General features: G+C 29.9%; 1 protein-coding gene across 1 annotated transcript; it reads left to right on the top strand.

The window, feature by feature from the left end:
• The first annotated feature begins 2,418 nt into the window (after positions 1-2,418).
• On the top strand, positions 2,419-7,503 carry LOC115698884 (probable WRKY transcription factor 57). Its single transcript, XM_061102758.1, has 3 exons — positions 2,419-3,257; positions 4,956-5,102; positions 6,442-7,503. Exons 1-3 carry the CDS (start codon positions 2,854-2,856, stop codon positions 6,893-6,895), a joined length of 1,005 nt encoding a protein of 334 aa, XP_060958741.1. The 5' UTR covers positions 2,419-2,853; the 3' UTR covers positions 6,896-7,503.
• Positions 7,504-13,179: the final 5,676 nt, after the last annotated feature.

The raw sequence follows: 13,179 nt of genomic DNA, 5'->3' as shown, positions 1-13,179 counted from the left end.
CAAGCTCCCAATAAGTAGTTCTAGAATTTACCAAGTAAATTCTCTAACTTATTAATTATTCCTTAATCCACTATAGATTTAGAATTGCACTCCTCATTACATAAAACGCTTTATATATTCTAAATATAGATACGGTATTAATTATCTAATGTTATAATCCAAATTATCAAAGATCCTTTATAGATGATTTACATCGAGTAGGGATAAATTTAATATTCTACCCTTTAATGTATTTTATCCTTAAAATACTTAGCTTCCTATAAATGATATTTCAGTAAACTAATATAATTACTGAAATAAGAGCTCTTCTATTTATCTGTATTAAGTCAAGCTCAAAGGAAATTATCATTTCACTTCTACGTAACCGTAAAAGCTATAGATTCTGTATCTATGATTAGTGCTCTCATTCAATTGTACTACCATGTTCCCAAGAGGTTAGTATTGGGTTGATCCAATTGGTCAGCTTTAACAACAAGTCCAAGAACATAAATAATATAATTGAGCTCAAACCTAACCATCTTATGATTAAGATTTATTGATCTAAGATCAACTAAGTGATATTGACTTAGAAAGATATAACGATAAGTTTATGATATCTTTTTCAAGTTCAATATCGGTCAAATCCAATGTATACTCCATAAATTCAATACTAGCATATTTTACTAATGCCCTAGAAAGGACATACAACTTATCCAAGTGTAAGTAAACTTTATCGCTGATTATCACGTCAGTGTAAATTCAGTGCATTGATAAATCATGGGACTATACTTTGAAGCATGTGATCACAATTACTTTTTACTGTGATGACATCACTATAATTATAAATAACTATATGTACTGAATTTATCAAAAATTTTATATTAAACCATAATCATGATAATAACATGTAAACTTAAATGACTTCTAATCTTCTATTGAGCAATTCGATTATATTGAAATGGATTTTATTTTGGTCATAAAATCCCAACAGTTTGTCCCTCCCCACGTCTCCCACGTGCGCATGATGTGCAGGGCTCATTCTGGGCCATGCGTGCGCCCCACACACCAACCCCAAGAATAGGCTCTCTCTCCCTCCGATTCCCTTCAGCCTAAATATCAACTTCCACTCCTTTTTTTGCAGCCAATCAATGGGTGCCTCGTGGCACCACCTCACCCAAAGCAACCAATCAACACTTTACATGTGGCACTGTGTTTTAACTATAGGGTAATTTTATTTTTACCCACATGCAATTTTTAATAAGTTTAATTGCGCATTAGTCTTTTTACCTTCTTATAAATAAAACCTTAGGTTTTTTAGAATTCAATATAATTTCAGACTGAGAAAGCTAGAGAAAATACTTAAAGTATTTAGTGTTAGTTTACCGCTTTTCTTAATTAGTTTATTTTTTTATGAGTTTTTAAGTTTTCTTATTATTAAGGTGGATGATGAAACCTAGCGTATGTAATTAAGTATTTATTTTTATTTTGATTCTCAGTTAAATATATGTTTATGATTTTCGCTTCATAAAATAATTTTTTTTATCTTTAATATCACATATTTTTTATAGTTAGAAATTATTAATGCTTGGTTCTACATTTTATTAAAATTAATATTCCTAAATTTTATGTATTTACATTAAATTGTTTCACATTTAATGCTAAGAAGTCATAATTTTAAGCGAAAGAAAATCTATTTTTGTTAAAAAATAATTGGTTCAATTGCTAATCTAGTTTTCACTTAAGTGGATTCTGAAACCTAATATTTTTCTCAAATATCACTGAAAATATCTGTTACTGTTATTTTTACCGTTAAACACTTTATTTTATTTTGTTGCTAAAAATCTCACTATTTTTGTAGGTTAGAGTTTTAATAACTTAAATTAAATAATAATTTTCTTCGATCTCACGCAATTTTCATGAGTTCGACCTCGTTCTTCACAATTTCGACACCACAATAAAAATTTGTACATTTGCGAGTTGATAAATATAAAACGTACTACTTTTGGTACTAACACTACGTCCATAGGTTGAGGAAAACATCAGCCCACAACATTGCTCAATTTTCACTCAAGATAAATAACATTAAGATTTAGAATGGAAGTGAACCCTTTTTTTCTTCTTTGCAGTTTGTTAATGGGTTATTTTCCTCTGAAAAAATATATCATAAAATCATTTTCTACTAAAAGTAATATAATTTTTATATTTTGAATTGGAGATCTTCTATAGTAACAAGGTAACCATGATTATTATAAAAAAAATAATAGAGCTACCAAATAATTATGTAGTATCTACCCGTACATAATTGTGTTTAAAATGTTAGGCAGCAAACTCTAGAAAGCAAGAAATTTTAGTTTATTCTTTTAAATAATAAAATAGAAAAGAAAAAAAAAAAAATAGAAGGGAGAGAAGAGGTGCACAGATAAACATGGTGTACCCTCGTGTCGGAAAGTATATCTCTCTCTCTCTCTCTCACTCATTTATTCATGCGCGTGGGGGCCACTGTCTTCCCCCTCTCCATGCTCAAATATCAGCCCTCCCGTACGACCATCAGAGCTTTGGCTTCTTGACGGGGACGTTTCTAACTTATCTTTTGCTCTCCATTCCTTTCCATTTAATCCCTCCTCTCTTCACTCTTTTATTCTTTCTCTCTCCTCTTATTCTCTCTACCTCTCTATATGAATATCTATTCGATCGAGTCAATACTTTCGTATCCCCTTCCAAAAAAATTTCAAAAGCCACACTACGCTTCCTTTCCCCAAAAGCCCTAGCCCACCTCTTTCTAAGGTCTACGCTTATTAACTTTGCTCATCGCTTTCTCTCTCACCAACTAATTGGAAATTTTTTTCCCAAGAGGGACCTCAAATAATAGTTGTTATGGATGATGAAGACAAATTGAAATCCGATCTAGGAACCGGAGGAGGACCAGTGACTCAGTTTGGGAGCCAGTCGAGCTGGACTCACTTCGGAGGCCTAGACTCGGACGACGGAGGGTATTTCATCTCTGCCGCTGATAGAGAGACCAGCTTACTGAGCGAGTTCGGTTGGAATTTTCACACGGAGGATGACGATCAGCTACGCGGAGCTACAGAGCAAGAGCGGGCTCGGGAGTTAGAGAGGAGAACAACGGCAGATTTGGCAGAGAGCAGTACTGTCACCGAAAGGGCGGCTCGGATCGGGTCAACGACGTCAAATAATCCGTCGGTGTCTTCGAGCTCTAGCGAGGATCCAACAGAAAAGTCTACTGGCTCCGATGAAAAGCCGCCACCCGATCAGATTCCGTGAGTGGATTTCCATGATATCAGATATGATCCGTATGTGGTTCAATCGTAATTAAGTTGATTTTCTGGGGCAAAATGACAAAGTCGTTATTTAACAAAAAAAATTAATGATAATTCAGAAATCAAATCGGATTTTTTAGCGTGCGAGGGAGGCAGAGAGAGAGAGAGTGCAATTCCGTGTCCGTACGCTTACTACTACTGATAAAACAACACGGTTCATGCAAGTTGCAGTAGATTTTTCCATATATATTTTCTATTTTTTAATAAAAAAGAATATAGGTAAGGGTGGTGATTTCGTAATTTCACATAGAAAGTGGGGCGTTTCTGGCTATTTGCAAAAAAAAAAAAAAAATTCTGTCTTCGCCTCCGCCATTATTGCGGCGGTAATGGCGTGCGGTAATTTTTATTTTTGATTTAATTCTTTTTCATTTTTAATCGCACTCTGGGGTCTTTTCCTTTATTAATTATTTACATTTTACACGCTAATTTGTGTCGGGAAAAAGCTTAAGGCTATAGATTGTGTTTAAGGGAGACGATATAGAAAAAGAAGAGTATATATACAGCATGCTAAAAAAAAAAAAAAATTAGACTTTCTGTTCGTCTTTTCGTTATTTAAGTAATATTGTTTTTTTTTATAGTATATACAAAGTGCAAATATTATTGCTTTTCTTTGCAATGCTTTCTTACATTAGATTATGATCAATTTGTGAGGAAATGCAGGTGAAGCAAGTATAAGTGTCTCTCACTTATATATATAAGTGATTCTGCATTAGCTAGTATATGATATCATATATTACAGTATCTGCCTCTCATTATTATTTTACTAGTTCACTCTATTGCATCTTTTGTTTTATATAAAACTTGTCAATACATTAGGTCAAAAAAAAACAGTACTTGTCAATACATAATCTATGACTATGATTGTTTTTGTTATTTTAGTTTTTGGTTTTTGTCTATGTATATATGCATGTACAGGAATCACATATTTCTTTTCTATGAACTATATATATTGAAAGAAGCTATATCAATTCATATGTGTATTTAATACTAATTTATATACATAATTAAAATTTACTCCATCAAAACAAAAAAATTTACTCATGGCATACATCAATGAACATTCATCAATATAGTGTATATGATGATGCTTTAAAGCTATATATATATATATATATATATTTATCTGTTAATTAATAAACATAGTTAAATTTAGTGATGATACGTACATTTCAAATTCCATTACTTAGTACCTTTTTACATATATCATCCGTTTAGTTTCACCGCATGCAGTGCTGTTATTTTAATTGGAGTTCTCAATAACGTCCACATTCCAACTTGCATTGAATACATAGCTATACATATATATAATGTTTATTTCTTGGTGTACGTTTCGAATATATTCTCTTATATACTTGATTATGTTAATTAAGCTAATCATTGAGCATACTACTTGTTAACTGTGTAATTTTCTTTGTAATGTATATACAAGAAAATATATAAGTCCCTTGCATTTTATATATTTTGTTCAAATAATTAGTTTTAATTTGTACTGATCGATCATGTTTAATTAGATATGTAATACTTTTGACTAAGAAATATATCTATAGCTAGTTCTCAATTACACTAATTAAGTGATTTTAAATTAGATATATTTGTATATATATAATAAAATGTTTATGTGCAAATATGTATGTGCAGTAACAACAAAGTGAAAAAGAAAGGGCAGAAGCGAATCCGTCAGCCCCGGTTTGCGTTTATGACTAAAAGCGAAGTTGACCATCTTGAAGATGGCTACCGTTGGCGAAAATATGGACAGAAAGCTGTCAAAAATAGTCCATTCCCAAGGTGTGCCAAAATTATATACCAAAATTATAGTATATAATATAATAACTACATTTCACAAATATATAATGTTACTGATGTGGTTGTGTTGAAATAGTGATATAAAAAGTAGGATTATAGCACTCAATGAAGTGGGACCATAAAGGTATGTGTATATGCATTTTTAGCTTAGCTTTAAAAATTGAACTCCAATTTTAGTATATGGGTCAAATTTGCCACCAATTAAAAGTTGTGTCAAATTTGACATAACCTAAAAATTATACCATACCACAGACTAAAGTTATAACACAATAGATATTCTCACATGTTTGGTTTACTTTTTTGAGGATGTATGATAACTTTTTATATTTTAGTTATATATTTTTTAAAAAAAATTCAAAACTTTTGATGAATTTTTAAGAGAATTTTAAATTTAATGCATTGAAATATCATTAAAAATTTGAGACAAATATATGTAACATGACTTATCATTTTCTAGCCAAATTTAGCCAAGATCTTACACCATGTATTGGATGCTGGTTTATCGTTTCCGTGTTTGAGAAACAAACTTCACTAAAAAAACAAAACAACAGGAAATATCATTATTTTGCATGCCTATATACACTTTTTTCCTTCTTTTTTCTTCTTTTTTCTTCTTTTTCTGTCATCACTTCCGTTTATGACCTCGCCGTCTACCTTATATATATCTTTATTATTAACACGCATGTGATGATCAAGTGAAATTATTAGCTTTAATGTCATATTTATTGAGCAATGTATACATATGTAAGAAAAGTTGTTTTTTATATCTTTATATAAAATATCCTTACATTAATTCTTATTTCAGCTTATTCACAAAAGATATCATTATTTATTTGATAAGCGTTACTCATGTTAATTATTATGATTCTTTATATTCACACTACTTTATATGTTAATGATCTCGTCCCATAATACACTTATATCCACCTAAATATATATAATACACTGTTATAGAATCGTATAAATCTTTAAGCGGCTAAAATCCCTGCCACATAATATATACCCACATATATATATATGGGTAAGATATAGTGGAAACTAATTAATTATATTTACATTTTCTTTTTAGGGTATTTAATTCGTAAGAGCACCCGCTGACATTATACAGAAAAAGAAATAAAACGTATGGCTAGAAATTTTAAGACTATATATGCGCGAATATAGAAGTGGCAATATTTTTATGTAGAGGTGGTACACAAAATTCCCATTATTCATATATATCCCTCTTTAAACATATATATTTACTTTATGTATTAAAAAAAAAAAGTAAGACGAATAATAATGAAATAATCTGACCACATTTTTGAATTTGCTATTGCAGAAGCTACTATCGGTGCACGAATAGCAAATGCACTGTGAAGAAAAGGGTGGAGCGATCTTCTGAAGATCCCACAACTGTAATCACAACATACGAAGGCCAACATTGTCATCACACAGTAGGATTTCCTAGAGGTGGAATCCTGGCTCATCATGAACTTGCTTCCTTTCCCGGAAGCCACTTACCACCGCCCAAATTCTATTATCCAGCAATTGATTCTACTCCATCCTTGAACACAGAAAGTAGTGATAATAATACTTATAATTACAATAATAATCCTGATGTAACTACCAATAATTTGATTGATCATCAGTCAAATCAAGTAGTAACCAGTGTAGCTGGAGACTCTGGGCATATAATATTAATGAAAGAGCCATCAAGTACTACTTCACAACAGGTTTCCGCTGATCAGGGATTGCTTGGAGATATTGTGCCTCCTGGAATGCGAAATAGGTGATGCTCACATTCATATTAGTATATATATATATATAATAAGGTAATAATTATTATTAGCTAGTTTGGACACATAATATGGCACTAATTAGTTATAACAGTTGTCACAGCTATGATCTCCATTTATGTAAATATAGTAATTAAAACTAGATATATATTGATATCTTAATTAACTCATAATCATCATGATAATCAATATTGATTATTAACAATTAAACCTTTATTATAATATATATGTACACGAATGACTGGCAAGTGGATCATGTATATCACTTATATAGGCTGTCTATGAAAAAATATATATGAGCATTGATGAGACAGTAATAGTAAGAGTAATGATAATTGGTTACATTATGGTAGGGCAGCGGCCTAATTGTGATGTGAACTGTATAATAGCTAATTGTTTCCTTGTGGTGACATCGCATCATTACCAACATCCTGTAGTTCTCATTGGCTAGAAACGTATCAGCTACTGTGACTAGTGATCTAGAGTGCTTTGTGGACTATATATCTTATCTTTGATTATTATTATTGCTCACTTTGTTATAGTTTGCTTATATATTATATATATGTATATCCCAACAGCTTTTACTATTCATCAATTTTATTTTCTTTGAAACCTACTATTCATCAAATTGAAGGAAGCAACTTTATTGAAAAGCTTTCATATACAGCCACTCAAATTCTCTAAAGTATAACTTATTTCTGTCTGCAACTCAGCTTGTGTCACAAAATAATGGTCTTAGCCTGCTAGCTAGCTAGGTTGAATCATTATTTGTGTGATTATAATATATATAACACAGTTCTCTCTCTCTCTCTCTCTCTCTCTCTCTCTCTCTCTCTCTCTCTCTCTCCACATATGAAACCACACAATTTTATTGAACAAAAAAAGTATACACATGACATCGTTTTGAAATATATCAAATAGTAAAGATTTTTGGTTTTGAAATTTATCAAATAATTATCATTTATTTTTTATTTTGTGCTCAATTATGTCAAACCTCGCGAGTCAATTACATCATCATCAACTTTACTTTAAGCACTTAGTAAATATTATGCCTTGGCAATCGATATTTACTAGATTCTGATCAAAAACAGCAAACCTATGTATATAAAAGGCTCACTAAAAAAGCACATATATAGATGAGTAGGTTTTACAGGCCATCAGCCATGCATGGGGGTACTGCCAAACAGTAGTAAATAAGGATGTGTTTGGAGCTTTTATTGGAAGGGCGGTGACAGTTTTGAGTTTTGAGTTTTGAGAATCGCGAGAAACGAACGATCGAAGTGATGGTCTCTGTCAAGTACTGGTGGAAAACACTTTTTACCGTATCTTATATTTATTTTCATGCGGATGGCCGTATACCAGGTACCTGATCATCACATGGGTGGTCCACCTTCTCATTCAATACCAACAAATGTTTATTATTAATTTCCGACTCCACTACTTTTATTTTCATATCTATCTATCGATCATTCAAAATTTAATAGATATATGTACGTACGTACGTGTGTATATTCAAACTTCATATAATATCGTCTTTAATTATAATCACAAATCTAATTAGCATTATATATTGATTAGTAAGATTGAGCAGATATAAAATATAGTCATTTTACTAATTTTAATTTACAAGTTCTTCCAGAAATCGGTTGGATGCTTTATTAAATATCTTGTATTAGATTTTCGTGTTCACATGCCATTTCCTGTTGGACGTAACTCAATATGCTAAAAACGGACAATAATAAAAAATTGTAAAAGTTGCATAGAGTAAATTCTGGCCATTGTTGGAAAGTTTGCGTGGACTTCCATGCATGTATATGTTCACCACTTTAGAGTCAGCCGACAATGTTTTTACACTCTCCCTTTTCATTTTTTTAACTTTTATTTTTATTTCTTTTCTTCAAGTTTACGTTACCAATCCACCGTCATAATGGACCGACTTTATTACTACCTTTCTGTCCTTTTGGCTGAAGCTACCCAATACTCTCTATGGTTCAACACTATCTCAAAAAATAACTATTCTTAGTGATATTTTTTTAGTCATAAAATCAATTTTTGTGATTAAATATAATTTTTAATCACAACAAAAAGTTACTTGTAATTAGGGGTGTTCACAAAGTATCCGATCCAATCCAATCCGCACGATCCAATCCAATCCAATCCGCAAAATGCGGATATCCGCACTTGTGCGGATTGGATTGGATTGAAAAATCCAAAATCCGCACTTGTGCGGATTGGATGTTGTTTGACTTCAAAAAGTAACCGATCCAATCCAATCCGCACTTAATTATGCATATTTTTAAAAAATTATAATATATAATATATATTAATCAAAAAAAGAAAAAACACAAACTTCTTTTAGTAACATATTGAGTTGGTACATTTTATTTATTTTATAATAAAAAACACAAGAAAAATAATTCTTATTCACATAGACACATACACATAAATTTAAATATATGTATACTAGCTTAGTTATTTTAGTAAGAGATACATATATATTTTAGTGTAAATCTAAAAATAAGTACATATATATTGATATATATATGTATATTGGTTTGATTTGTATATAAATAGAGATGGAAATAGATTATTATTGGAGATTAAGAACCAATAGTCTTTTTTTTTTAATTTTTTTTCTATGAAATATTAAATAATTTATTATTAAAAAAATAACCGATCCAAAATAACCGATCCAATCCGCACTATTGCGGATTGGATTGGATTGGATTTAAACTCTTATGCGGATCGGATTGGATCCAAAATATGAAATCCGCACTTAGTGCGGATTGGATGTTGTTTGACCAAAAAAGTGCGGATTGGATCGGATGAACACCCCTACTTGTAATTAAAACATAGTATTTAAATACAAGATATCACTAATTTAGTTTTAGTCACAACAAGTATTGTAATTTTTATAACTAATACCTTTAGCCACGGACCATTTAGTGACACATAAGAATGATGATGTATAATCACAATTTTTTCACTTTTAGTCACAAGGTTTATTGTGACTAAAAGTAAAAAAATTTGTAGTGCGATCCAGTACTCAGGATTGCCATTTTCCACCCATTACGAGTTTTTGATGATTATGGGCCTCCTAACTACTAATGAACTTGTTACCACTTTCGGACACCATCTATTTTTTCATTGGTACAATATTGTCCATTTTGGACTTAAATCCTTCTAGATTTTTTTGGCACCATTCCAAAAGTTCTCATTCTAAAAGAGATAATATTCATCTTTATATACCCAAAATCCTTCCAATTTCTAGCTAATGTAGAATTTGATTATACACCCAACAATTCTCCGCTTAAACAAATGACCACCTAGCCTCTCCTCAGACGATTACAGATCTAAACCTGAATCCTTCGATTCCAACACTCAAGATCCCCTTAAGCGAGATGAATCACTTCACCAGCTAGATTCGAAATTCCTTTGAATACTTGAATTCCTCGATTCCAACACTCAAGTTCCTTTTGAGTAAACTAGATGAATCCCTTCACCAACTATATTTGAAATTCCCTTCGAATAGTTGAATCCCTCGATTCCAAAACTCAAGATATCCTTGAGTAAGCTAGATGAATCTCTTCACTAGCTAGATTTGAAATCCCTTCTAATCAGATCTGAACCTCCGACGGCTATAGCAACAAGTTTTTGTTGGAATCTATTTTACTAGGATCTAGATTTACTAACAAGTATGTTGATTAACACCCTAAATATGAATTCTCTAAAACAATGTAATTAAACACATATAAAGTTTAAGTAACCTCGTATTGGTGGCAGCAGAATAATATGTCTTCTCCCACTCAAATGTCTAATCCATGTTCCTTTCTGTCGTAGAGTATTATCAAGATTTGAGCCCGTGAGCCTGACTCTCCTTCAAGTATTGGATTCTTCACAATCTTACACACTATGATTGAGTACTTGACTTGCTATGGGTGGGCATGTACTCTTTCACTACAAGCTCAAAATTTATGAAGAGGGAGAGAGAGGATTTCGAAATAGAGAAGGAATGGAGGCTCTCAAAAACTCTAGTTGCTTGACAAAATGAAAACCAAGTTATTAAGGTTGGATGAGAATGAGAGCATCCTATTCCTTTTATACTATTTCACCTAGGGTTAGGATTTAAATTATATGGAATAAAAAATAAAAATAATAGCAAAAATTAAGCCATAGTGGCCGGCCATATAGATGGGCCCCACTAGTTATAATTTTGCTATTTTTTATAACCATTTATCTTTTATTTCACTAATGCCACATTTTCTAATTTTAATCCTATAAATATTCAAACTATTTATTTATTAATTACAATTAATTATCAAATAAAATTGTCATTTAACTTATTTATTAATTAGATTTTACAAAGTCTTTTAATTAATAAATAAAACATAAAACCTCTTTTCTTTACAATTAAGCTATTACTTAGTGAAAATTTATAAATAAGATAGTCTAATTTTAGAATTATAATTGATTAATTAAAACTAATTAATTGAGTCTATAAGCTATATTGTCTCAACTAGTGTGGGGACCATGTGCCTATATAATCAAGTTTCTAATAAGTAGTTGTAGAATTTAATAAGTAAATTCTCTAACTTATTAATTTCTCCTTGCGCCACTATAGATTCGGAATTACACTATATAGTTAGCTCTCTATATGTTTCACGATATAGATACGCTATGAATTATCCATTGTTACAATCCAAATAAATAACGATCCTTTATAGATGATCTACATCGAGTAGGGACAAATTTACAGTTACACCCTTCAATGTATTTTATCCTTAAAATACTTAACTACCTATAAATGATATTTCAGTTATTATTTTTTTTCCCAATGATGTAAAGATTATAATTAATTTATTTTTTGATTAAATTATTTTTACAATTTTTTATTAATTAATTATACATATAGCTTATTTTTAAAGTTATGATTGAAAAATAAATCAAAAAATAAACAATTTTATTATATTAAATATCAATTAGTTTTTTAAAAAGAATTATATGAACGCAATTTTGTTTTCTAGTTTTATTTAAAAACTAAATAAAATAAAATATCTTAAATTTAAAAATTTTATAGTTAGAAAACCCTAAAATATCTATTCAAAAATAAATTAACCAACTTTTTAAAATTTCATGTTATTTTAACAAAAAAAAAAAAAAAATCAATTAATATAAATATCGAATAAGATAAAATATCAAAAACTAATGTTTTTCTAATCTTATCATTTAAATTAATAAAATATATTTTAAAAAATAATAAATCTTTTAAAATATGATATGGTTAGCAATTTAAAATTTATCACTTTTAGAGATATATCTAGATTATTTCTAGGTTTTATTATAATTTAATATCGAAATAAGATCATTTCAAATTTTAAAAATTAAAATATGTAAATATTTTATCTTATAATTAAAATTGATAAATCCAAGTAAAAATAATCAAATTTCAAAATAACCATAAAGGGAAATTTGTGGAAAAATTAATTTTTCAATTTCAAAGCCCACTAATATCTAAAACTAATTTAAATTAATTAAAAAATTAATAAAAATTAATTTTATTCTAATAATTAGAATTTTATTTAAAAATTTAGATTCTACACAAAATTATACCAAAATTTAAATTTTGTTTCATTAAAAAACAATTTCTGAAACTTAAAATATCACAAAAATAAGGCAACACAAGGGAGCATGCATTACATACTCCCCGCGTGTGTGACAAGGGAGATGTGCGAGAGGAACCTCAGCGTAGGCATGCTTCAGATAGGATTTGTCTAAGAAACCTCGGTGGAGAGCTTTGTTTGAAGCTCAATCATGACTGAGGTGCACTTAGCTCTGCACATGTACCCTAGGTTAGATATTTTATTTTTAAACTTCAAAAAATCATAACTAATTCAATAAAAATCCAAATTGAGTTCTATAAAAGCCTAATTTTATTAATTTTTTATATAATTTCTAGAAAAAATACTCCCAGTACAAAACTAAATATGTATATTGTCGAAAATTTGTAAACATTCATCAATTAAGCATATAAACCAATATGAACACATCCAAATCATCAAAATTATAATTTTAAATCCATATTTCATGAATGTTAATCATTACCATGGCTCTGAGGCTAGTTGATAGAAGTTATTTTACCAGGATCTAGATTTACTAACAAGTATGTTGATTATATTCTATAATAACACCCTAAACATGAATTCCAAAATACAATGAAAATAAACACATATAAAGCTATAGAAAATCTTACATTGGTGGCAGTAAAATTATATGGCTCCTTC

The sequence above is a fragment of the Cannabis sativa genome, chromosome 8 (assembly GCF_029168945.1).
Source record: "Cannabis sativa cultivar Pink pepper isolate KNU-18-1 chromosome 8, ASM2916894v1, whole genome shotgun sequence".
In the NCBI taxonomy this organism is placed as follows: Eukaryota; Viridiplantae; Streptophyta; class Magnoliopsida; order Rosales; family Cannabaceae; genus Cannabis; species Cannabis sativa.
Note: the sequence above shows the minus strand (reverse complement) of the source record. Positions and strands in the feature narration are given on the sequence as shown.

Bases quoted from the DNA above. Each gene is read 5' to 3' on its own strand.
- LOC115698884 (XM_061102758.1), top strand. From the start codon at position 2,854: ATGGATGATGAAGACAAATTGAAATCCGATCTAGGAACCGGAGGAGGA. The intron at 3,258-4,955 runs GTGAGTGGATTT...ATGTATGTGCAG, and splicing joins CCGCCACCCGATCAGATTCC to TAACAACAAAGTGAAAAAGA. The intron at 5,103-6,441 runs GTGTGCCAAAAT...TTGCTATTGCAG, and splicing joins AAAAATAGTCCATTCCCAAG to AAGCTACTATCGGTGCACGA.